Source organism: Macrotis lagotis, chromosome 1, assembly GCF_037893015.1.
Source record: "Macrotis lagotis isolate mMagLag1 chromosome 1, bilby.v1.9.chrom.fasta, whole genome shotgun sequence".
NCBI classification, from domain to species: Eukaryota; Metazoa; Chordata; class Mammalia; order Peramelemorphia; family Peramelidae; genus Macrotis; species Macrotis lagotis.
The window spans coordinates 923,948,725-923,975,624 of NC_133658.1; the positions used below are offsets into that span (position 1 = coordinate 923,948,725).

At 34.5% G+C, this 26,900-nt stretch overlaps 1 protein-coding gene across 1 annotated transcript; it reads right to left on the reverse strand.

Annotated features, from left to right (window-relative positions):
* Positions 1-20,110: 20,110 nt before the first annotated feature.
* Positions 20,111-21,076, reverse strand: LOC141509729 (olfactory receptor 2AJ1-like). Its single transcript, XM_074219480.1, has one exon. It carries the CDS (start codon positions 21,074-21,076, stop codon positions 20,111-20,113), a length of 966 nt encoding a protein of 321 aa, XP_074075581.1.
* Positions 21,077-26,900: the final 5,824 nt, after the last annotated feature.

The following is a 26,900-nucleotide window of genomic DNA, read 5'->3' on the forward strand; positions in this document are numbered from 1 at the left end:
AATTGACTTCAATCAAAAGAGTTCTACAAATTAGATTTATGGAGAGATGCTCAAGTAAACACTATTTTTCTATTAAAAGATAAGAGAGAAATGAGAAGACTCTTTTTTCTTTTTTAGGTTGTTTTTTGAAAGGCAATGGGGTTAAGTGACTTGCCCAAGGCCACACAGGTAGGTAATTATTGTCTGAGGCTGGATTAGAACTCAGGTACTCCTGACTCCAAGGCCAGTGCTCTATCCACTGTGTCACCTAGCTGCCCCTGAGAAGACTCTAATAGAACACTTGATTTGATATTAGAGGTTCTGATTTCTAATTCTCCTGCTATTTACTACTTCCATGATGATCACTAACTCAGCTTCCACTATAGGGTCTCAATTATATTGTGTTTTAAAAAAGTATAAAGGTTCAAGGTTCTAGGTGATTTCTAAGATCTACTTCAACTCTAAATCAATGATTATAGGATTTTGTAGGAAACATCATGAATACTGAATTGGAAATCATGAAACTTACGGGCAAGTCAGGCTACTCAACTGCGATTTCTTCCCAGACTATTCACTTCACTACTCTAATTTTTATCCTTCTTCTTTAAAACGGTGATAATAATAACTACCCAACTTTTGATGTGAAGATCAAGAGAGAAGAGGTTGTAAAGAGTCAATATTTTTTTCAAAAAGCATCGCAATGCGCCTAATATTGCAACCTTTACAAATTCCAAAGAACTATTGAAATACCTATTTTATTATTATTATTATTATTATTAATGGTAAGGTTATTGTTACCTTGTGATCTGATTTTTGTGAAGACGCAAGAATACAAACCAGAAATCAACCAAAAGGATGCCCTCATTCTTATCTGTAACTCTAGAGACTAAAGCATATCTATTAAGAGCCCTATGCAATCTAAAAAAATTCTCAGCCAATCGATATTAACTAAACTAAGAAAAATAATACTGTTTAAAACATTTAATTTCTAACATATTTATTTAAAAACTTGCCTGGTAGAAAAAAAGCAGTCTGAGAATGGAGAAAGTGAATGGTGGTGCTGGCTCTTTTTCACTTTTCTCATAAACTACAAAGTCCAATGATATATCTGACAAAGGGTGCTACTCTTGAAATGAATGCCTATTAGTCAGGATCAGTGCTAAAGTCCCCTTTGGGATTTATTATGGACCTTCAGAGAATTCGTTTGCCCAGAGCAATGGGAAATTTTCCAAAAGCCCATGGATAATTCACCAAACAGCTTCATAGAGAGTAATTAGAAGAAGACAAACAGGATAGACAAGGACTTTGTGTTCATGCCAAGCGAGGAGTGGCTAAAGGAATTGAAGATACAGAGAGACCCAAATGTTCGTTCCATTTACAGATAACAAATATATTTTTCTTTATTAGTTCCAAATATAATCTCTTTGATTGTCCCAACCGTCCTGGGTTGTTGTAGTCATTCATTTTTTTCAGTCAAGTTTGATTTTTTACTACCCAATTTGGGGATTTCTTAGTGATGATACAAGAATGGTTTACTTCAATAGCTCATTTTACAGCTGACTAATTAGGAAAACAGTATGAAATCATCTATCTAGAATCACACAGCTGGTAAATGTCTGAGGTGAGATTTGGACTCATAAAATGAGTTTTACTTTTTCAAGGCCAGTGATCGATAGGGGGAAAAATCCTTGTATTGAATAGTGATCCACAAGCACAATTCTTCCAGTATTGATTTTGAGCTCCACACCAAGTGCAATAAAGATTGCAAAAAGCATGCTATTCATGGGATGAGTAAGGACAAATGGCAACTGTCTGATCGATATTTGATGGATCCAAAGAATTACTTAAATGAATTCACTTTATTTTCTTTATAAATAAATTATTTAGAAAAAAGATTAAAGGTAAAATTAGACAGAAAATTAAGGACCATGGACAGAGAAAAAGAACTCAATATTCCTCAGCCTTATGTTGATTTGGATTTTTAAAATCCTTTTACAAATGTGTTTTTAGTGAGGGTATATGACAACAGAAGTCCAAACATTTGGAGACACACTCTTCCCAAGACCACCTTAGTGATTGAAGAAAATTTCTCACTCTTTGGGCAGTTTCTCCAGAGCATTTGGTTAAAAATTTGGTCTTCATAAAACAGATGCATATCACTGGATTTACTGAAATTATGTATTTCACCTCAAATTGTTACACATTTAGTAGGAGCTTGCTGTGCTTAGGTGGTACAGTGGATAAAGGACTGACCTCATAGCCATGAGAGTTCAAATCCAACCCCAGACACTTGACACATATTAGTTGTATGACCTTGGGTACTCAACCCTGATTGCCTCATATCTAGGGGCATCTCCACTCATTCTTATTCTTATCTGGCCACTGGACCCAGATTGTTCCAAAGTAGAATGTGAGGTTGGTAATTCAGCCAACTTTCCCCTCACTCAAAACCAATTCTTGTACTTTTCATGACATTATTTCCCTATTGTCATGGTCGTCTTCAAGACAGAAGGAAAAACATCATTTTTACACAGCAAATATTAAACTGGACCTTAGCCAAACACTTGCCACCCTGAACCAAGCCTTCCATGGAGGAATTCAAATTGTATTGAAGAGAATCACAGCCTGTGTCCTTATAGGAAAACTCAAAGATCATGCCAAGATATACAAAGGAATTTCTGGATGGGAACCATGAAAACAATCAAGGGCATCAGAAAATGCCTCATTTAGGATGGAACCCCAGAGCAATGTCTGGAAGGAAGCCAGGTTATCTCCCAGGTAGAACTGAATAGATACACAATCCATGCAAACTTTGATATTTAAAAAAAAGTATTTCCAGGATTATTATCTTCGTAGTGGGTGGTTAGATGGTGGATTGGATATTTCACTGGGTTTGCATTTAGGAGGACAGGAGTTTGAATTTAGCCTTCAACCTAACTGAGTGACCTTGGACAAGTCACTTAACCCTTTACCTTCAGGGCCATTTCCAGTCATCCTGTTTCATATCTGGCCACTGGATCCAGTTGGATCTGGAGGAGAAAATGAAACAGGTGATGAAGGACAGCACGCACACACTCAAATCCAATTCATGTGTTTGTCATGGCATCACTTTCTTGTTGTTGTAGTCTTCTTTGGAATGAAGGAAAAATAATTTTATTCTCAAAGTAACATTTGCCTCAGTTTAAGCTATGCTATTCAGTCATTTTTCAATTGTTTCTGACTTTTTATAATCCTATTTGCAGTTTTCCTAGCAAATATCATATAATGATTTACTATTTCCTTCTCCAAGCTTATTCTACGGTTGAGGAAACTGCGGCAAATAGAGTTAAGTAATGACCCAGAGTCAAAGAGTAATTAAGTATCTCAGGCAGGGAATCAGGAAAATTCATATTTCTGACTTCAGGCCCAGTTCTCTCTTCATCTTGCCAACTAACTGTTTAGTTTCAGTTTAGTGTCAATAATATGATGCTTACATCTATATTATTCCCTTCTTTTTAGATATATAGCATTTTATTTTAGATGGAAAAGGCACATGTAAATCCAAAGTTGTTCAAGGCCACCATTTAAAAAATAACTAAGATTTAAGCAAATACTGAAATGAATTTTTATATATGCATACATAATTTTTAAATATTTGTTTATACATTTACATCTATATTCACACACAAATGTGATTTTCAGAATGCCCCCAATTCTTGTTGTCCTTTTGTACCATTTCATTAATCTGGAGATCCTGGGATCATTAGCTAGAAAATCAGCCTTTATACTATACTTATCTAATGAAAAGACATTATTTAGCTATGAAATTTCTTTATCAATGTCATCCTTTTCCCTTCTAGACTATTTTCCCCCTTCAAATCAAGCCAATTCTGTTTTGATAAAACATGGTGAACTAGGAAATTACTTTGTTGCTAGTAAAGTATGGCTAGCTTCAAAAAAATTCCTACAGGTATTTATTTCAAACCCTTTTCCCTTGTTTAAACCCAATTAACTACTTTCAAAAGGGTAATCTTTACTTTTCAATTTCCAGGTTGAAGCCAACTCTATACTACCAATTTTATAGTACTAAAAATGTTCTAGCAGAGAGCCAGGTTCTAAAATCTCAAAAATAATGACATCCAAATATAGATGATAAACTGCTATGATTTTGAATTTTAAAGTTAAATCCCAAACCCAAACAAACAAAAGGAGTAATTAATATTGCAGTGTTGTGATTTCAATTAGACTGGGACTAGAAATTTAGCTTAGTTGTCAATGTTTCTTATTTTTTTTAAAGGTTGAGTTCTCAAAGAGTTTTATACTAATGATTTAGCATTCTAAATTTTATATATATATATATATGTATATATATATACATATATATATATATACACATGTAAAATGGTAAGGCTATTTAAAACAGTTAATGTCAGAATAGAATTTTTAAACTTCCATTCTTTATTCTGAATCCAAACATTTGATTACTCCCTGAGAGCTCCCCAAGTTGGCATTGTGCTCAGTTTCCTGATGCTGGGATTCAATCTACTTCAAACACTAGCACATCCTAAACCAGTTCAAATTTTTGTTTCCACTCAGACAGATTTCATGACTTATCTTTTGAATTAATGGTCTGTTGCTTTTTTTGTTGCTGATGTTTCTTGTTCTTCTCCCTTGAAGAAGACCATGACATCAGGAAGGTAATGCCATGAGAAGCATAAGAATTGAATTTCATTGGGGGAGGGTGACTGTGCTTAGTCCCCAGACTCATTTTCTCCTCCAGAGCCATCTGGGTCCAGTGGCCAGATACAAATCAGGATGACTGGAGAAGGACCTGGATGGGAGGCAATCAGGAAATGACTTGCTCATGATCACACAGCTAGTAAAAGTGAAGGGTGGAGGGTTAAATTGAGATCTTCTCTATTAGCCCTCATGGTCCAAGGAGAAGGAATCAAGGCATGATTAATCCAGACATGTTTTGCTGCAGAGAGTGCTTGGGAACAACAAGTTTTGTTGTCCACACTTGGGGATTTTTTCCATCCCTAGGCATTTACCATAAGACACCTGGAGAAATGATTGTACTCAGGATCTGAGGATGTTGTGGCAGAAATTTGTGAATCATTGAATTCGGTAGACAGCCCATTGATCACTGAGTTCAGTCCTACAAGCCCTTGGACCTGAGTCACTTTTGTGTGATTTCTATAAATGTTTTACTTGGGAAAGAGAGCTTTGGAAGTCCATCCCTTCAGAGAGGATGTTCTACTGAAAGGACATTCCTAATGGAGACCCTGGAGGCTGAGTCCTGACTTCTCCAGACCTCCCCAGCCATATTTCCAGGCTTGTTGAAGTCTCCTGAGTTGGGTGACTATTCTATCTCTTGTATTTATTATCTTTCCTTTATCTATGCTGATATTTTACATATGTGTATATAATTTTGGATGATAATCTAGGGTTATAGGTATATTAATCATTAAAAGTCTGATTTAAAGACAAGAGAGAGCATGTCATTGTGAGACTGATTCATACAGAATAAATTAAGAGTCTATTCAGCACAAAACCCTTTCTGTTCCCAAGTACAAAGTGTCTGAGGCTGAATTCAAGCTCCCATCTACCAGACTTCAAGGTTAATACTCTATCCACCATGCTACCTACCTCTCCTATAGCTCTAATGCACATGCAAACATGCACACACACACACACACACACACACACACACGAAATTATCTTTAAATACTATTTAATAAACTTTAAATTCAAATTATTTACAAAAATATCCACACAAAGCTTTCACTCAGATAAATTTCATGGATAGAGAAACTTATTTTGAGAATTGATTTAGGTGACACATCTATCTACATCAGAGAGAAAAGGTAACTAATAAAATCAATAAATAAATCAATATTATATCAGATCTTTATAATTAACATTATATTTTTGTTCTTAATTAAACAAGGTAACCCCAAGAATTCAGTGAACAATTTCACAATTATTAAATAATTAAATAATCTTAAGTCAATATCCTTTCAAATATAAACTTTGATGAGTATGTAGTACATGATCAACCCATACATTATCAATTAAATTTATTAGTAAACAAATAAGTGACTTAAATTTTCTTAAAAACCCATTCAGAAAATTAACTCAAAAACATTGATTTACTGATATAAAATCATGTAGAGCTATAAAGAAATTACACTTGAAGATATAATAATAAATGCATTTGCCTTATAATAATTGTTATCTTATAAGTGACCTTCACTAAGACCCTGGGTGTGGTTCCTCTAACTTCTTTTACAAATCAGGTATCTTGGATTAAATGTACTTAAATAATTAGCAACTTTCCTAATATAGCTAAACTACTAAATGTCATTTAACACAAGACCCAAATAAATTATACTTAGATTTCCCAGATACAAAAGAAATTCAATTAATATTTTCAATTATTTAATATTATTTGATCGATTCTAACAAGAGGAACTTGGAATTGTGCCTCCTTAGGAAGACAATATCCTGTATCCACATAGAGACTTGCCATTTTGACTCCTAAAATGCATCATTACTTTAACCATCCCCATTTGTACTTGTCCCAATGAGATGCTTATAAACTTTTAAATTCGAAATAATAAAGGAAGAATTCCACAGTCTACTTTTATAGGCACTATTTTAACAAAATTAAATTATGACAAACCAGTGGAGAGATTCTCCTCCTGACTCTGGTAATGTTTTTTAAGAAGAGTGTCACTGCAAAGAGAATTCTTGCTGAGTTAGTTCTAGCTAAAAACCCAAGATCTCCAAACTAAACAAATGGCTCAAAAGGGCACAAAGACATGGGAACATCTTGTTATCACATACATGTGCATAATATTATAAATTAATATACATATATTTAAAATTAATTTGTGTATATATATATATATATATATTAAAATCTTTCTATTATTTGCCTAAATCTTAGGGAATTCTTAATTGAGAACTTTGTAGAACTTTGATTTTTTACATGATTTTCATCTAAAATAAAATGCCCATATCTAAAGAGAAGGTAGAAACATTGGGTTTTAAGAACTGTAATATTGATAATAAACTAAAACAGGTTCTAAGTGGCATAGAGGATAGAGGGATGGGTCTGAAGTATGAAAGTTCAAATCTGGCCTCAGACACTTATTAGCTATATATTCTGGGCAAGTCTCTTTATCCTGTTTCTTTCAGTTTCCTCATCCATAAAAGGAGATGGAGGAGGAAATGGAAAACTATTACATGCTGTTCTCCAGGGAAATCCCAAATAAGGTTACAGAAACTCAGACACAACTGAAAAATGACTGTACAGGAAGTTTAAAGCAAGGGTATTTAGGATAATAATGATAGGAAGAAAAGTTTTCACATTTCGAGTTCAGCATGGGCAGCATGTCCTCCTCAGTTCTGTCTGGGAGATATGCTCACTTTCTTCAGTCCATAGTTCTGGGACTCCAACCTGCATGAGATATTTTCTGAGTCTATCAATTGTTCACATGTTTCCCCCTGCCCCATAAACCCCTTTGTATCTCTTGGAAAATACTTTGGTTTGGGTTACATAGACACAGGCTGTGTGAATTCCTCCCAGGGAGGTTCTGTTATATGTGTATGGCCAGTTCCCATAATAATTGTTACAAAGCAAGCATTTATTGAATTAATGTCAATTTGAGTTGAAATTCATAATTTCAGTATGTCCTGAGATATGCTCCTGCCTCATAAAGGTACCATTAATCAAATGCTCTGGAGAAACAGCTGAACCTTTAGCATATTCTCTCCAAGGACCAAAGTGGTTTTGAGATGAGTGTCTCTACTTATTTGTATTTCTGTGCTTATTGAATCTTGTCACGAAAAACTTCTTTGCAAATAAAAAAATCCACCATTAAACAAAGGCACGACCTCAGACCCTTAGTGGTTGTGTAACCCTGGGTAAATAATTTAAATGTGTTTGCCTTGATTCTTCATCTGTAGAATGAACTGGAGATGGAAATAGCACACCTTTCTTAGTACACTCTCTATTGCATAGCAAAGAAACAAATTTGCCTGAAACTACAACCCAATGTTTGGGAGAATCAATTGAGTTTATATTTGTAAATATTAAAGATCTTTATAATTGTTATCACTAAGTGAAATGAACATTTGGGGCGCCCTGCATCCCTAGTTCCTTTAGTTAGTGTTCATTTGGATGAACACAAGGTCCTTGACCATTCTCTTTGCCCTCTTCTAGTCTCTGTCTGCAAAGATATTTGGTGAATTATCTATTCATGGGGCTGCAGAAAATATCCAATTAGTCCATTAAATCAGAAGGGAACAGCTAGGAAAAAATGAATTCTCTCGGAACCCATAATGGATCCCAATGGGCCCCCTTTCTCTAATTAGGAGCTACGAAGACGCATTTACTTCAACAGCACACTTATGGCATCTGCAGTTCCAGTGGAAAAAGATAAAGAAGCAGGGCCGTCATTCACTTTATCCATTCTCATGTTGTTCTCCCAGACTCTTTTGATCAGTCAAGTTCCTAAATGAGCTGCTTGAGAACATGAATGATTTAAAGTGTGTCCGTGTCTTATTTTTCTCTTCATTTAGCTAATCTCAAGTGACTGAGAATTGTCTAGATTTCAAAGGAATCTCTTGGTGGACGGCAGTCTCTAGGGATGCTTGTAATGATGGGACCATCTTTGGAGTTAGGATAATGTTTGGCTGATTTATGGGTTCCATTCTTGCATCTTCACAAAAATTGGATCAGAGGGTAAAAATAACTTTTTCAGCAATGATAACAGGTGTTTCATTAGCGTATTGCAATTTGTAATGTTTGTATTAGCCTGAATGTGTAATGCCTTCAAAAATGGTTCTTTATTGACTGCTTATATCCTCTAATTTAATCTTCAGGGCAAATGTTGAGTAGTGATTATTATTACTTTTATTCTCATTTTAAAGATGAAAACAATCAAACTCAGAGAGGTTAAGTGAATGGTCTGGGTCATACAGCTGGGGGAACCTAGCCTGACTTCAACATTGATATTCATGATTCTCATTACAATGCGCTATAATGCTTCCTGAAAAGTCCTAGGATACGGGCAGCTAGGTGGCATAGTGGATAAAGCACCGGCCTTGGAGTCAGGAGTAGCTGGGTTCAAATCCGGTCTCAGACACTTAATAATTACCTAGTTGTGTGGCCTTGGGCAAACCACTTAACCCCATTGCCTTGCAAAAACCTAAAAAAAAAAAAAAAGAAATGTCCTAGGATTATTGATGTAGAGTTGGGTGGATCTTAAAAGTCACACCTACTCCAGCACCTTACCTTTATTTATGTATACATGGAAATTGAGATCCTACAAAGTAATTTGATTTGGAGATGTTCAAGGAAGTAGTAAATAGCAGGATAATTAGAACTCAGAATCTCTTTCCAAATATCATTCTCTTTCCATTGTAGTCTTCTTATTGCACTGTAATATTTAATGAGAAAGCAGTGATTATAGGAGAAAAATGTACATACAACTGTAGTGTAAAGTTGTTAGTAATGAAAAATGAATGGTGATTCAATCCAATGCTCTCATTAACTCCTCCTTCATAATGTGATGTGTCAATACAAAAGAGTTTCAACATGGCTTGGACTTCCCAGAAAGGCGTCAGTGGTTCTGGCGCCATGCAAAAGGAGGTACAGTACATAAATTGTGAATAGTAGAGTTGATTGTTCTCCCAAACCAGCAACCAGAATGATAGTAATTTGTTGGCTCATGAGGATGGGATAACATAATGGATAGTAGATTGTTGTATAGTGATCATTGGACATAGCTGAAAGACTAAGGCATTCAGCACCCACAAAGATGAGATGGAGGAAGACCTGTAACCTAATCCCACAAATGTGATGGATATTCTGCCAGATATGATATCACTGGCCATCTTGGGAATGATGTTGGAAATGTGCAAGCTATTCATGAAAAGGAGATCACTGGGAAAGAAGAACAGTGGTGTGTGGAGCTGGATGTCAAGGTGCATAAGAAGAATTAAGACTGTGTTTCCCAGAGAAGCTAGGTGGCACAGTAGATACAGCACCGGCCCTGGAGTCGGGAGGACCTGAGTTCAAATGTGGCCTCAGAGAATTAATAATGACCTGTGTGGAGTTGGGCAAGTCACTTAACCCCATTGCCTTGCAAAAACAAACAAAAAGAAAAGCAAAAAGAAAAGAATAGTAATCCCTACTGGTTTGTATTCAATAACTGCAATAGGATGAAATCTCTAGCAAAAGTCTGATTCTTTTTCTTTGACATCTGTATCATTTCACTTTTTCAACTAAAGTTTGAAAGGCAAGTTTTAGAAAGGAGAGGATTGGATGAATACAAAACCCCAGTGCAGTCTGTTACTTTAATTTGATATCTATCAAAAGGGTAAAATCATCACTTGTACAGAAATATTCATAGCAGCCCTGTTTGTAGTAGCAAAGAATTGGAAATCAATTGGGGAAATTCATTTGGGGAATGCCTTAGCAAACTGTGGTATATCTATATCATGGAACACTCATATACGTGCCTTCCAGGACACTAGCTATCCATATTCTTTTCCTTTTATCTTTATTCTTTCCCAACATCAATTTATTTGCAATGACTCTCATCTCATTATGTCCCCAAAGTATTTGTTTTAGCTTCACTATCTGACATTCCAGTGTTTAGCTTGGGTTTTTTTAGGTTTTTTGCAAGGCAAATGGGGTTAAGTGGCTTGCCCAAGGCCACACCTAGGTAATTATTAAGTGTCTGCAACCAGATTTGAACCCAGGTATTCCTGACTCCAGGGCTGGTGCTTTATTCACTGTGCCACCAAGCCAACCCATTTTATTGTTTTTTTTTTTTTTAGGTTTTCAGTGTTTAGCTTGAATGAATTCTTTAAGTAATGGCAGATTTGATCTCCTAAAGTCACTCAAAAGTCTTTTCTAAATCCACAAATTAATAGCATCGATTCTGTAGCTCTCAATGTAGCTTATAATACAAGTCTCAGAGCCATGAATACTATTGCCAAGTGCCAAGTAAGAAGATTTTCTTTTCTAAAAGTAGAAATTCTTCTCCTTCAAGTCCCACATAAATTATTAGCACTCCCTGGAGAACTCTTAAGCTTTGATGGCACTCTAATTAGTTGGTTGCTTTTTATGTTACCCATATTTATGTTACCCGTATTTAAACCCAATAGTCAATTAATAGGCATACTGACTATGCATTACATGCTGTACTAAGCATAGGATTTATGAAGATAGTCAAATGAGAGTCTGCCCTTGAGGAATTCTTACAACCTAACAATTATGAGCACTTAGTTAACATGTATCTGGAATTTCAATGTAAATGTTTGTTGTGCCATCCATGTAGACAGACACAATACAGTCTTGGTCCAGTTGATCAGGACTCGGAAGGTTACATTTCCACTTTCCTTCTTTTTTTGTCGCTGTTTTTCTTCTTTTTTCTTAGTTTTTATTGATATTTCCTTTTCCAATTATACACAAAAGCAGTTTCTGCTTATCATTTTTGTAAGGTTTTTAATCTGATAAATTTCCCCTGCCCTCCCTCCTCTCCCCCCACTTCCCCACTGAAGTCTGTCTGATAAGCTTTGCATTGTGTTCATGCTATACATTGATCAAAATTGAAGGTGTCCAGAGAAAAATCATATTCTTGAGGAAAAAACAAATTAGTTTATTTGGGAAATTTGGTGATACATAAGATACCTTTTTGAAAAAAAAAAATTGAAGGTAATAGATTGTGGTCTTTGTTTAAAGTCTACATTTTGGTCTCTGGATACAGATAGCATTCTGTGTCCCAGGTACTCTAAAGTGGTCCCTGATTGTTGCACTGATGGAATAGGAAGCCCATTAACATTGATCATCACTCCCATGTTGCTGTTAGGGTGTACAATGTTCTTCGGGTTCTGCTCATCTTGCTCAACATCAGTTCATGCAAATCCCTCCAGGCTTCCCATCCCTCTTGGTTTCTGATAGAACAATAGTGTTCCATAACATACATATACCACAGTTTACTAAGCCATTCCCCAATTGAAGGGGGATTCACTCGAATGTCCAATTGATGGACATTCACTCGATTTCCAATTCTTTGCTACCACAAACAGGGCTGCTGTGAATATTTTTGTACCCTTGATGTTTTTGCCTTTTTTCCTGATCTCTTCAGGGTATAGACCCAGTAGAATTTGCACTTTTGTAAATCCTTCTTTTTTCCTTCATTTTACCTTATGCAGAACATCTTATTCCAAAAGGATCTTAGCTCATAGTCAAACAGAAATGTTATCTTCAAGAGTTTAAACAGAGATTAAATACTATCATCAATTTCAGTAATAGTTACTGGGCTAAAAGGAAGCATAACTATCAACACTCATCTTTACATTTTCTCCAAATTTGAATCGACTTTCTTTCATGGAGTAAGCAGTCCTCTCCCTGCCCCCACCAGTCAATTAAGTCAATTCTTTGAAAAGAAATAGAATAAAAAAAGGACAGTCAAATTGGTGGAAAGACATAACTAATGTCTGAAAAAGTGCCATGCATTTTGCTGTCTTCATGAGAAGGTCATAATAGATGTGATCCCTTTTGCCTAATCTTAACGCATCTCTTGTCTATCCTGCACACTTACCTCTGACCCTTCCAGAAGCTAGAATAAAATGGGTGCAAACAAATAAAACCATGTAAAACATTACTTTATGAGAACTTGTAACATTTTTCTCAACTCATGTACATAAGGAATTAGAGATTATACTAGAATGAGGTATTTTTGAGGGAAAGTGTTTTAATTTAAAAGAAGGAAGAAATATCAGTCAAGAATACAGTGGAATAATGGCTAATTTGAATTAGGTAGTTTTCTTAAAATAAATAAAACATTTACAAAATTAAAAAAATGTTTACACATGACTAAAAATATGAAATAAAATTTAAATCAAAATTTAAAAAAAGAAGGGACTAGAAAACTATTTGAACTCCACTTGAAGTGATTATTATGCAACCAGCTGGTCTCAAAGGTCCCTCTCAACTTATGACTCAAAGAATCTAGATTAACTATAAAGAACCAATCAACCATCAGCAAAACTGATTTTATGGCTGGATTGAATCCTCAATCATTTCTTTTCAGTCCAAAGAGTTTTACCTACTAGCTACATGCAGACACTGTTCATTTAAAAATGTCTTCCCATTAAAAGATACCAGTACAATGAGAAATTATAATAAATACATTACTTGATTTGATATTAGAGATTCTGAGTTCTGACTCTTTAGTTAGTTACTACTTCTATGATGATTTGTAGTTCAACTTATTTTGTAGGGTCTCAACTTCATTGTATTCGAAAATAAAAATAAAGTACTATGTGATTTCTACTCTAAATTCAACTCTAAATCAATGATCCTAGTATTTAGGATCTTTATGAATTTATGGTTTATGGTTTATCATTTTTAAAATGGGAATAAAAATTGAGATGAGTAGAACCAGAAAAAAGAGTGTAAACCCAAACAGCAGCATGGGGTGATGATCAATCTTTTTTTTTAGGTTTTTGCAAGGCAAATGGGGTGAAGTGGCTTGCCCAAGGCCACTTGGTAATTATTAAGTGTCTGAGACTGGATTTGAACCCAGGTACTCCTGACTCCAAGGCCAGTGCTTTATCCACTACGCCACCTAGCCGCCACTGATGATCAATCTTAATGGACTTGCTCATACCATCAGGGCAACAATCAGAGACAATTTGGGGGTATCTGTGATGGAGAATATCATCTGTATCCAGAGAAAGAATTGCGGAGTTTGAACAAAGTCCAAAGACTATTTAAGTTTAATTTAGGGGGGAAAAGCTCTTATCTTATTATGGAATTCTACTATCTCTTATACTTTATTTTTCTTCCTTAAGAATATGATTTCCCTCTCATCACATTCAACTCAGATCAATGTATACCATGGAAACAATGGAAAGACTAACAAACTGCCGTCTTTGGGGTTGGGGGTGGGGAACCAAGAGTGGGGGGGAAATTGTTAAACTCAAAATAAATAAAATCTTAAAGAAAAAAATCATGTGGAGTTCTTTTATCATATAGAATTGTAAACTTTATATAGCTCTCTGAGTATTTTGTAGTTATAAAATTTGGGGGAGAATTATAAATGGGTATAGTTATAGTATTGCAATATTTGAAGGAAGGAAAATGGTAGGTCAGTATGTAAAGACAGGATCTTAGCATTTTAATGAATCACAAAGAAGTTTTCCATATACTCAAACTTCCTTTTGCTATAGTCAAACAAATAATATGAAGGAAAAAAAAGATTTAGAAAAGTGCAAATTCTACTGGGTCTATACCCTGAAGAGATCATGAAAAAAGGTAAAAGCATCAAGGGTACAAAAATATTCACAGCAGCCCTGTTTGTGGTAGCAAAGAATTGGAAATCGAGTGAATGTATACATGCATGTATATGTATGAATACATATTACAACTAAAAATAAAAAGATAAGGCATGAAATCTTTCTAGAAGTATGGAACTCAGATTTGACATGATTTAGTATGTTTTCATGTGTGAGGTAAATAGGAACACTCCATCAGGATAGTGATCACTGTACCGGTTTGGGGAGTTCTCAGGGAGTAATAAAACTTTTAGACTTAGAATAAATGGTGCCAGCTGAAAAATCCTATTCTTATATTATTGATTTTAATTATATATACTATCACTTCATTTAGAGAGCTAAATCATTAACATAAAACTTGATTTGACAAAATAAGATCTATGGGCAACTACATTCAATTTCTGGCCCCAGTCAAAATGACATGGAAATTCTAAAATATGATATACTCCTTATATTTGTTTGGTTTGGGATTTAATTCTTTAAAAAAAGATTAATTTAAAACTCATTAGAAGCAGAAGATATAACCATCAAAAGATGTCATCATTTTTAAGATTTCAAGGTCTATTTTCTTGTTAGAGCATTTTTAGTAACATAAGTGATGGTTGCAACAAGAAAGTGCAAAGATAAGTTTTCACTTAAAAAATAATTTAATCAGTGGGATTAAAAATCAAAGAAATAGTTAGAGATAAATATGTAGGAATATTTTTGAAGCTAGCCAGACCTTGCTAGCAGCAAAGCGATTTCCAAAGTTGGTTTGAATTCAGAGAAAAAAGATAGTCCTGAAGGGAAAAGATAAGGACTTCCTAAATTAGGAAATTTAAAACTTAAGGTAAATGATCACTTTGATTAGATAACTCTATTTTATGGACTGATATTGCGCACAAGGTAATCTAGAATTTAATATTAAGATGAAAATTTTTTAAAGTTTTTTTTAATTTTGCTTTTGTGATGGAATAGGGTTAAGTGACTTGTCCAAGGTCACACATCTCTTATTTCTCAAGTGTCTGTAACTAGAATTGAACTCAGGTTATCCTAACTCCAGGGTTGATGTTCTAGTCATTGTGCCACATAGCTACCCCAGAAATTATTGTTTTAAAATATACAGATATGATTATGTAATTTTGACTGCCATAAATGTTCTAATATTAAAAAATTTTAGAGTATGCTTGCCAAAAAAAAAAAACTATTTTATGGAGAATTCACACAAGGCCGAAGTGATACCAAGAGATCCTCAAGGTCTCACTGAAGAACTTTAGAATTGATTGTACAGCTTAGAAGACCCTGGCACTGGACCACCCAGCATGGCGTACCCTCATCAGTCAGTGAAGGGGCTGCCTCTAGGAGGAAAGTAGAATGGAATCAGTTCAAAGGAAATATGACATCTGTAAGTTTAGAGAATCTACCCAAGGTGTTCGTATGGTCTATTTGTATCCAATCTGTGGTCGAACATTCCGAGCTCCTATTGGTCTGATGAGCCACAGTCAGACGCTCTGTAATTTGTCTCAGAGTTTCTCTTCTTCAGTAACGAGGGACAAGACCCAACCATCCAAACAATGTTAAGAAGTATTGGTAAATATTTGTAATAGCTGGGATAAACATTAAGGACAGATTCTCTAATAAACAACACATTTGGGGATTTAAAATTGTGCTGTGGACAACAAACAAAATAAATGAAATAAGAAAAGTAAAGTGAAATAAATCTTTTATGTAGTAATTATGTAATATTGCTTGCTTTAACTCCAGTGTCACTACCCATTCTATGATAAAAGGCATGGTAAGAATTGAGACAAAAGTTGTGCTAATTTACAAAATGTCTGTCTTTCATTGTTTAGATTTTGATGACTTAGAATATGACAGTAAATAAATGTTTACTGTGCCTTGGGAATATCTCTATTAAAATAATGTATGATAGAGTAAAATAGAAAGAGAGAGAGAGAGAGAGACCTGACAAAAGCAGACCTATCAATAGACTCGTGCAATAATTCAGATGTGAGATGGGAATATATTAGAGAGAGGTTAGAAAAATTAACAGACCTTGGTAAAAGACTGAAAATAGGGAATGTCCAGGATGATTGAGATTGTGAACATAAGTGACTAGGAGATTCTTTTGGTTCTGCTCTTCTCACATAGATTATAGATGAGTGAGTCTTACGGGAAAATGTTATGAATTTGGTATCAGACATTTTGAAATTATGATGCCTACTAGATATCCAGTTCAAACAAGTGAAAGTTACAGTTATAGATGCAAGAATAGAGGAGGTTGGACAGTATGAGTAGATTTGTGAAACATTACTATAGAGCTAATTAAATTCTTGGATGCTTATAAGATTATTAAGTGAAGTAGCATGAAAGGAAAAGAAAAGAGGGTTTAGGATTAATTGGTTTGTTGATTCATGTCCTTCATTATGGAAGAAGCCCAAATTAACATCACTCCATTAAGCATGAATTACATCATGTCCAACTGTGACTGATGAGAAAAAGATGAGCTCAGAATGCTTTATCTCTGGTCGATCTGGCACAAATGCTTCATGTGAAAGTTTGGGATGTTTACTCAACTTGTACATCTCAAGTCTCCTTTGGCCTGCTTCAGCTTTGCATTGCTCAGAAAACACAGCACCCTTTCTGATGATAGCATGCCATGCTGAGCAGTCCTATGCAATGTCTCCCATGCTATAAATCATTTCTAAGCTCATAATAGAGACATTTGTGGTGTTCCAGTATCACCTCCTGGTATATGCTTGCCCTGGGTGAGTTCTCCATAAAGCATTTGTTTTGATAAGGGTTGTTTTGGCATTCTCACAATATTATTAGTCCATCACCGATGATTGCATCTGTAATAAATTTTGAACGATTGGCAGTTTAGTTCAATAAAGCAGCTCAGTATCTGGAATCTTCCTAAGGTAACTTAAATGGAAATGTTTCAGTTTCCTGGCATGTTCTGATAGACTACCCAGGGTTCACAGATACAGCAATGAGATCAGCCCAACTGCTCTGTAGACCTTTCAGCCGGTAGTCAGTCTAAAACCTCTTCTCCTCCCACACTATCATTGTGAGCCTCCCAAATAACGAGTTAGCTCTAGCAATGTGTGAGTCAACCTGCTGATCAATGTGTACCTTCCTAGAAAGTATACTGGCAATGTAAATGAATTTATCCAGGATCTAGGATACAATCTTGGGGTATATCTATGGTTAAAGGACATGATCTGGAACAGGATCCAGATAAGGAGACAGAGATGGACAGATGAGTAGGAGGAGAACCAGAAAAGTAGTGTATCCTGAAAACTTAGATGCAATTATTAAGGAAGGAGAGTAGTCAACAATGTCAATGAATGCAGAGAGTCGAGGAGACTGAGTATTAAGAAAGATAATTAAGATAGCATCAGTAACTTTGGAGAGAGTAGTTTTGGTAGAATGATAAGGCTGGAAACTGGATTGTAGGGTTATAAGAGAGCGAGAGGAGAGAATTGGAGATACATTTTATAGTTGACATTTTCAAGGAATGAAGCCACAAAAGGCTTTCAAGAGATAGTATGATAATAGGGATTAAAGGCTCAAGTGAGATTTTTGAATTTCTTTTTATGTTTGGTGGGATTTTTGATTTCCATTTTTTTAGGATCAGGAAGAATTACATGTGTTTGAGGACAGCAGAAATTGAACTTGTAGACAGGGAAATATTGAAAATAAGTGGTAGACTAGAAATATCAGAAAAAGACAATCTGTTGGTAGATAGGGGAAGAAATGGATCGATTTAGGAGGTGGAAGAGTTAGCCTTTACAAAGGTAAAAGCTATATTATCATGTGAGATGAAGTGAAGGAAAAGATGGTTGGAAAATCATATGAATGATAGGAGATGAGAAAGAGGAGAGAAAAGGGAGCTTCCTGCTTTATTCTTTCCCCTTTAAAATATGACACAACAATAACAGTTGAGTGAGTGTTGGGAGATAATCATGTGAAGTTTACAGATGGAGAAGAAAGCCTAAAGGGGTAGGATAATGATTAAATAAAACAGATGTAAGATTATACTTGTAACATTGAGAGCCCAGTTGAGGTTGTGAATTGATTGGCTAATCCATTCAGAACACTTACATAGTTTTCTTCACTTTAGTTCATTTGAATGTATGTTATAGTGAAGATGGAAAATAAAGGAAATGATGCAACATGGAATACAAGTGGTTAAATGAAAAGGGGGAGAAGGGCTCAGGAGGAGAGGACAGTGTTTATTGTGTACAAAGCACATTATAATTTACTAAGAATAAATATTGAAAATGTAGACAGTCCAGTCGCTCATGGACTCCTTGTTCTATTAGACAGACAACAGAAAAGGAGAAGGGTTGTAATACTGAAAATCGAGAAGCAGAATTTGATGTAGATGAAGGATAAATTGATAGCATCGATATATTTACAAATACATATAATTACACACAAATATGTAGCTATGTATGTATTGTTGCATGTATATAAATAATTATATATTATTTCCAAGTGGATTTAACCACATCGGATTGATTATGAAATATATATGATCTAGCATGCATAAAAAATTCAGAGGTTGAAAAACTGTACAAGAGTTTCTACATATATATATATATATATATATATATATATATATATATATATATATGTATAGAAATGAAATCACATATCAATCCATAATCTGGACGCTAGTTAATTGCATTCTACGGTTCAAAGGAAAAAACTTCAGATCATCTGCAACGAAATATCATTTATTATCTTTCTACATATTCATGATAAAACAGATTTTCTTTTCTCAATATAGAATAGGAATGTATGTGTGTATATCTTTCTGTGTGTGTGTGTTTGTGTGTGTGTGTGTGTGTGTGTGTGTGTGTGCTTGTAGAAATTAGATTACAGATAGTTGGACAGAGAGGAAGTAACTGATAAATTGAAAGTATGCCATTAAGATCAATGCAGTTTGATATTACCCATTATGTATCTATAAAAATAAAAGGTTTTGGAAGGAATCAGAGACTTTTTAAAACATCTGTAAATATTACCTTGACATTTGCTTACCACCTTCTGCCTATGTGAAATTATTGTTTAGTGGAGAAAGTGGAGCAAGAATTAATAGCACTATTTTTAGTATAAATTAAAGTACACTTCATGAAATAAATTCAACAAACAAATAGGATACTGATGTTGAGGGAAGGGAGTAGAACCAAGAGAAGAATGTACACATCAACAGTATTATGAGATGAACAACCTTGATGGAAGCTGCTCCTTTCAACAGTGCCCAGAGAGAGGACAACTGATATTTGACTGGTTATGGACAATATTATCCCCAATCAGAGGAAGAAAAGTAAAACAAAACAAAACAAAACATACACACACATAAACAACTCTTCCGAATCTGATGAACACTTTATAGAAATTGTCTCTTATGTATCTCCTTCCCTCAGCTCTAATTTTTCAAGCCAATAATTACTAATTTGTAAATATGTTTAACAAAATATGTTTGTAAAATGCTAGCCTGACTGTCCCCTACTGAGGGGAGGGGGGTGAGAATGGATGGTGGAGAGAAATTTTGTAACTTGGAAATATGCATTTACAATTGAATGAAAATAAATTAACAAATTTGAAAATAAATAAATAAATAAATAGAATAAGATATACATTGTCTTTGGAGATAAAAATGACCTTGTTGAATTGATACTGTTGTATATTTAAATGGAATAAAAAGCATCATTTTTGATGTCAAGCCATCTATCACCAAAATGCATGACTGCTCCTTGGAATACATTCTACACATTCTTATCAGGTTAATCATGGATATTCAATACAATTTAACTAAATTTTCATTTCTCTGAATATGTGCCTTTCCTAAAAACTTCTTCAGGGCACATAAAACATCTTTATTTCTAAAACTGTAGATAATAGGATTGAGCATGGGAGTGAAGATGGTATATGTGATGGCTAAGATCTTGTCTTGGCCTGGAGTGTGATAAGACCTTGGTCTCATGTATGTGAAAATAAAAGGTGCATAGTACAAGATAACCACAGTCAAGTGGGAGGAACACGTGGAGAAGGCTTTTTTCTGGGCCTCCATTGATTTAATCTGAAACACAGTTCGGAGAATGTGACCATAAGAGGAAAGGATGATGGAAAGAGGAATTAGGATAAAGATGACAACAGTCACATTAAGACCTTCTTCATACTGTGATATGTCAACAGAGGAAAGTTTCAACAAAGCTGGGACTTCACAGAAAAAATGGTCAATGATCCTGCTGCCACAGAAAGGGAGGTGCATTATATAAATTACATGGATTGTAGAGTTGATCATTCCCCCAAGCCAGCATCCAGCAGCTAGAATGACACTGATTCGATGACTCATGAGGATGGGGTAGCGCAGTGGGTGACAGATGGCTACATAGCGATCATAGGACATGACTGTAATAATAAGGCATTCAGCACCCACACAGACAGAGTAGAGGTAGATCTGCAAGCCACAACCCACGAATGTGATAGATTTCCGGCCAGATATGTAGTTATAGACCATTCTGGGAATGATGTTGCACATGTGGAAGATATCCATGAGGGAAAGGTGGCTGAGAAAGAAGTACATTGGGGTATGGAGTCGGAGGTCAATGCGGATGAGAAGAATCAAGACTTTGTTTCCCATAACTGCCACCATAAAAATGATGAGAATAAAAGTTAAGAATAGCAGTCCATAATGGTTTGGATCCAATAATCCTAATAGGATGAAATTTCTATAGCAAGATTCATTCTTTTCCTTCCACATCATTATCATTTCACTGTTTCACCTGAAGTATAAAAGACAAATTTTAGTAAGGGAAGATGATAAATAAAAAACCCCAGATGGAACCAGCTGCTATAAACATTACAACTTTTTAACAAAAATCATTGGGTGACTGAGTTAGAATTCAAAGAAATCAATCAGATGAATTATGGAAATTAATGGAATCTTGGAGATGATTAAATTCATTAACCAAAGTGCTGAAAATCTCAAAGTTACTTACAGAGGTTATCCTACCCTCATCGACTTTCCTAGTTGTTTGCTGATCTTGATAGCCAAGTAACTTTGATTCGGCCTCTCAATGCCTGATCGTTCTTCCCAGTGATTTTCTAGTACATGAAAGAATACAGAAACTAATGGAACTTTGGAGAACTCCATAAAATATGCAAATACATCAGATTCAGTAACAAAATATTCCCCGAGTCAATGAAAAATTGTTTTGTTCCTATAATCATCATCATCACTGTGATAATTAATTTTTACATTTATTTTATTTTTACTTTATAAACTAAAATAATCAATACTATACTATAATATGGTAGAAAATGCAAATAAATTTTGTGCAACTTGCTATTCCTTTTAAATAAAAAATAAAGGTATCATGTATATTATTTTTACTTTTTGTGACTTTCTGCACTCCAACAAAAGGTTAGTATTATTAGACATAAATAGGAATATATGAGTGAGCTTGGATCAATGATTGGGGAGTCAAGTACAGAATCATTGTCAGGATTTGTATTATATGTGTCTAAAAGAGGTATCACAGACATTACTCTCAGCTGAAGATCCTCCATATTATTTCTTTCTGAATTCTGTCCATAGACTCAATCTCAGGTTCCCTAAATCACAATGTTTTCGGAAACCTATTCACAGTATAGTCAAAATGTTCTTACTTTCTGGTTCTGCACTTGCCAGACATGTGCTCCCTCATGCTCTCTTATAGTCACAGCCTGAGGTTACTTCTGATCAGCACTACTAGGCTTGGTTTCTAGAAAAAAGGCAGAGGGATTCAATCTTCTCCCATGCAGTCATCTACTAACAATAAGATGAAAATCTATGACGTGACCTTGAGGCTATGAGTGAAGTGAATCTTAAGGTAAAATTTCTTTAGAGTAAGTTTGCTTCCCAGTGGAGACATTCTTGGGCTCCCTGCTGTCAGTAATCCTTTACTCACATCAAAACTCAGATCCTGGAAGTCCTGTTTTTGGTAAGGTCCTCTCCAGTTATTGTAGGAAGACAATTATTTACATATTTAATTTTGCTATTCTACAATCATTTCTTGCTAAATGTTTGTTGGTTTGTGAAGAATATCTGAAAAGCTGAAAATTTCTTTACTACTTCACTATCTTCCTACAATGGCCCTTCCATACATTATCATCATCATCATCATGACCATCATTTTCATTAACATAATTATTATCATTAGCATCATCTTTTCAAAAAATGTAATTTATATAAAACCTTAAAGTCTTCAAATTATTTTACATATCTGATCTCAGAACCTTTCCTGAACTATAAGAAATGTAAAAAAATTACCTTTACAATTGAGGAAACTAGGGATAATTAAGGTTAAATGTTATATTCCAGGTCACATGAAAAAATAAATCTCAAAGGAAAAATATAATTTATAGGTCTTCCTGAACATAGTTCTGCACTTTTGTCATTTTGAAAAGTGACATGCAATCAAAAAGAAATGAGAATTACCCATCCATATGTAAGGATTCTTATGGGTGATATATTGACTTAGTTTTAAGGTGTACTTTGATATACATGTTCTTATGTTTTCATTAATTTTGGTAATGATTTTCTAATTACACATTAACTTGGTTTGGACTGCAAATTCATAGTATTAATTATCAAGCGACTCTAGGCCACAACTTAACACCTCAGCTTTATTATTGGTCACCTGTCATAAAATAATTAAAGCCAATGCGATCAGTTTGGTAGCCTATACTCAAAACTAAAGTTAGATGTTCTTTAGGAACATGGAACATTACGTTAGAAATTTCCAGGCTCTGTAGATTTTCTTCATAAACCATTGGAAAACCATTGTGAAGTTAATGTTGAACAACAAAAATAAAGGGTGAACTTATGGACCTCCTCAGACAAGTCTTCAGGGAAGACTCCAAAGAATGAGGTTTGCTCTGAGTTAAGATTAAACACCTCCAGACTCCACTGAATCAAAAACCTTCCCTGAGGGAAGCAGAAGATGCCAGGAGAAAGTTCAGCTAACATTCACTTCATTCACAACTCTACTGTGACTTCACGAACTTTTACCTTGCAAATTTTCATCTATTGGACAGCAGATAGCTGAATGAGGGAAGATAGAAGGACCACTTCCTGTTTCCAGAAGAGTCTAGTGGTACCGACCAGATGAGGTCCCGGTGGTGGCTGTGCTGGAGTGGAAACTTGCATAAGTCTTATGAGTATGGGTCCACAAGAAGCAAGAGAATTTAATTGAAACCCAGGCAGCTGCTTTTATTCAAATCCCACAGGGTGGGTAGAATGGGGAAGTTACCTTGAATAGACCTCAGGCACTAGCTGCATGAATCTGTCCCCTAGTTTTCTTCATCAGTTAAGAGCCAGAGAAGGAAATAGCAAATTTCTCTAACATCTTTACCCAAATGATCCACAAAGAGGGTCATGAATAGTCAGATATGACTGAGAAGCCACCGACCAACAACCAAAATAGGACATTATCATAGATCCTTAAGAAATCTAAATATGATTCTTTTACAATTGTTCCTTTTATTTTAATGGATTTCCAAGGCTTCCAAAGTAAATAAGCCATTTTACATTGTAATCTAAAACTTTATGAATTAGTTCACTAAGTTTTGTTCACACCAAGTTTATCTTTAATTGCCTTAAGAAATTTAGGTATTCTGTACTATTTGAGGGTCAATGTCCTTTCCCAACTTTTACCAGAGATTTTGACCACACTGTCTCTTCTCCCACTCTTATATTAAATGTTACCTATACTCTTTTCAAATCTTTATGTATAATCTTCTCTATTTGTGTGGATTCTGACAAAGATTATGTAGAGTTGAGAAAAAGATTCCACAGGTATTTGACTGCACTATTCTTCATCAAATCAAGGTCTGAAATTTTCTTCAATACCAGAATATTTGATTTTTCCAAATATCTTGAGATTCGGTTTTGGTTTTTTTTTTGAAAAATAAAATGATTGAAATGAGCAAAAGTTTCTTAACTTTGCATTTATTTATAGTCTTCTAATTTAAAATATAGTGTTTTTTTAACATTTCATGCGGTGTGAATTTAATATTTCTACAAGTTTAAAACATCTTTAACATTCTTGTAACTTCTATGGATATTTGAATAAAATTTTTGTTGTTTATTCAGTTATAACATCTCATATTTATTCAGAACTTACTATAGTTTAGGCTCTGTACTATCCGATTTATGGTTATGATCTCTTTTAATTCTCACAACAGCCCATAGCCAAAGGCTGTAATATTATCCTTATTTTATAAATGAGGAAATGAAGAGATCCATAATTTAAATAAATTGTCCAGTCAGTAAAAAGTCACAGTCAGTAAAATTCTGAACTTACCTCATCTCCCTCTCCACCTAACCCTTTAACCAAACTTTTCAAGAGTTGATAATTGCGTTTAAAAATTAAAATGAAATTACATTGAATATTTCTACAGCAGCAATATAAAATTTTGCACTGATTTCAAAACAGAATTGCTCCTAACTTGTCTTCTGATCACTCTTCCCAAGTCACCTTTCTGAGAGTCATTTAAAATCAGCAACTCTTCTCATTTAAATTCTTTCTTCTAACAAATCATAGGCATGAAGTTTGGCAGTTCACTTGAAAAATGGATCTTTCTCTGATCAGAGGTACTTTACATCATCTAAACAATAGTTATTTTCATTTTGTTTTGGTGAATCTATCGTTTCTCACATCTACCAATTCTCTTTTCAATTAAAATATTCATGATATATTGACATAGATTTTTTTGAGCACAAACAATAAATCTTTGACATTTCTCTCCTTTTCTCGTTTATCATATTTTCCTAACATATGCTCCTTAGCCTGCTTTTGCACAGAATGGACTGAGTACTAAAGTACAATTCATTTTTTCTTTTTTCTTTTTCTACAGGTTAATAAACTAGGTGTCAATATTCTCTTACAGCTCACTGCATCATCTATCACCCATATAAACCATAACTGCTTACTTCTCAATTCTGGGTACTTGTAGCAATGGACAGTGTTCTTGCAATGGTCATCAGAGATCTTGTAATTACTAATACACATATACACAAAAGCATACATACATAAAGATGAGCAAAATATGATGAGAAAAGATTTATCCAGTTTATTTTAAAACTATAAAGTAGGGGTGGCTAGGTGGCACAGTGAATAGAGCACCGGCCCTGGAGTCAGCAGTACCTGAGTTCAAATCTGGCCTTAGGCACTTAATAATTACCTAGTTGTATGGCCTTGGGCAAGCCACTTAACCCCATTGCCTTGCAAAAAAAACCTTAAATAAACCCTATAAAGTAGGTTTTGAGATTAGAGCTTATTGATTAATTATTGATAGGTTTTTTATTCTAAGTGATTTATAAGAAAATATTAGATATTCATTAGTCATCATAGAGCCAGGGATGATAATGAATAATAAAATGAGGATAAGTGAGCAAAGGGTGTCCATCTTGGATTTTGAAAAAAGATGCTCAATTATTCCAGTAAATTATAAACACAGTCCTCCTATGATCTAATAACTTTGTATCTCTGTCAACAAAGATAATGAGGTAATGCTATCAAATTGCTTACCTAACACTACATTGCTATCTGCATGTATGTATTCTAAAATTTGCCCTGGAAATATCCTCTATCTCATCATTTTAGAAAGTTAAAGATTCTATTCTCTTCCATTGTTGTTTAAAATTTGCTCAATATTTGCATCCTTCTAATCCTGTGGTGCTTATCCAATTCACCACAATATTACAAATGTTATTGATATTTACTCAGTAATCACATCTGTCATTGTTTTTTTCTGTTACAGAGGATAAAAGACATCAGAACAGAGTAGAAATACTGACTCTAATATGATCTCTGTAGTTGTCTAGATATAATGAATTACTAAAACTGCCTGAGGTTATTTTCTCCACTACGATTTGTGGGATAAATGACCATAATAACGCAAGGAAATCATTATGTAATCCTTAAAGAACTATATCAATATTTTGTTACTTTTTTCAGTTATTCAGTCATGTTCAAGTCTTAGTTACTCCATAGACAATAATATTCCATGTTCTTCTATCATCTACTATCTCTTAAAGTCTGTTAAAGCTCATGTTTATTTCTTCCAGGACATTATCTATGCATCTCATCCTCTGCCATTGCCAGTTTCCTTTTGTCTTAAATCTTTCTCAGCATCAGAGTATTTCCCAATGAGTCCCATCTTCTCAATAAGTTGTCAAAATATTTAAACTTCAGCCTCATTATTTGACTTTCCAGTGAATTGCTTGAATTAATTTCTTTAAGTAGTAATTGATTTAATTGGCTAGAGTCTTTCAAAAGTCTTCTCCATGATCACAATTAATAAACATTAGTTTTGTAGTTCTCAGCACAACTTATTCTCTAAGTCTTGCTATGGTCAAATTGACCTTAGTCCACTGGAGAAGAAAAAAGCAAACCACTTCACTATCTTTGTCAACAAAATCCAATATAGATTTAAAATGTTATCCATTTCAACGATGATTACTAAAGTCAGCTTAATAGAATTTTGAAGGGTTATCTCTTAATATACAATCTCCTCACTACCTCTGATGTTAATTATTT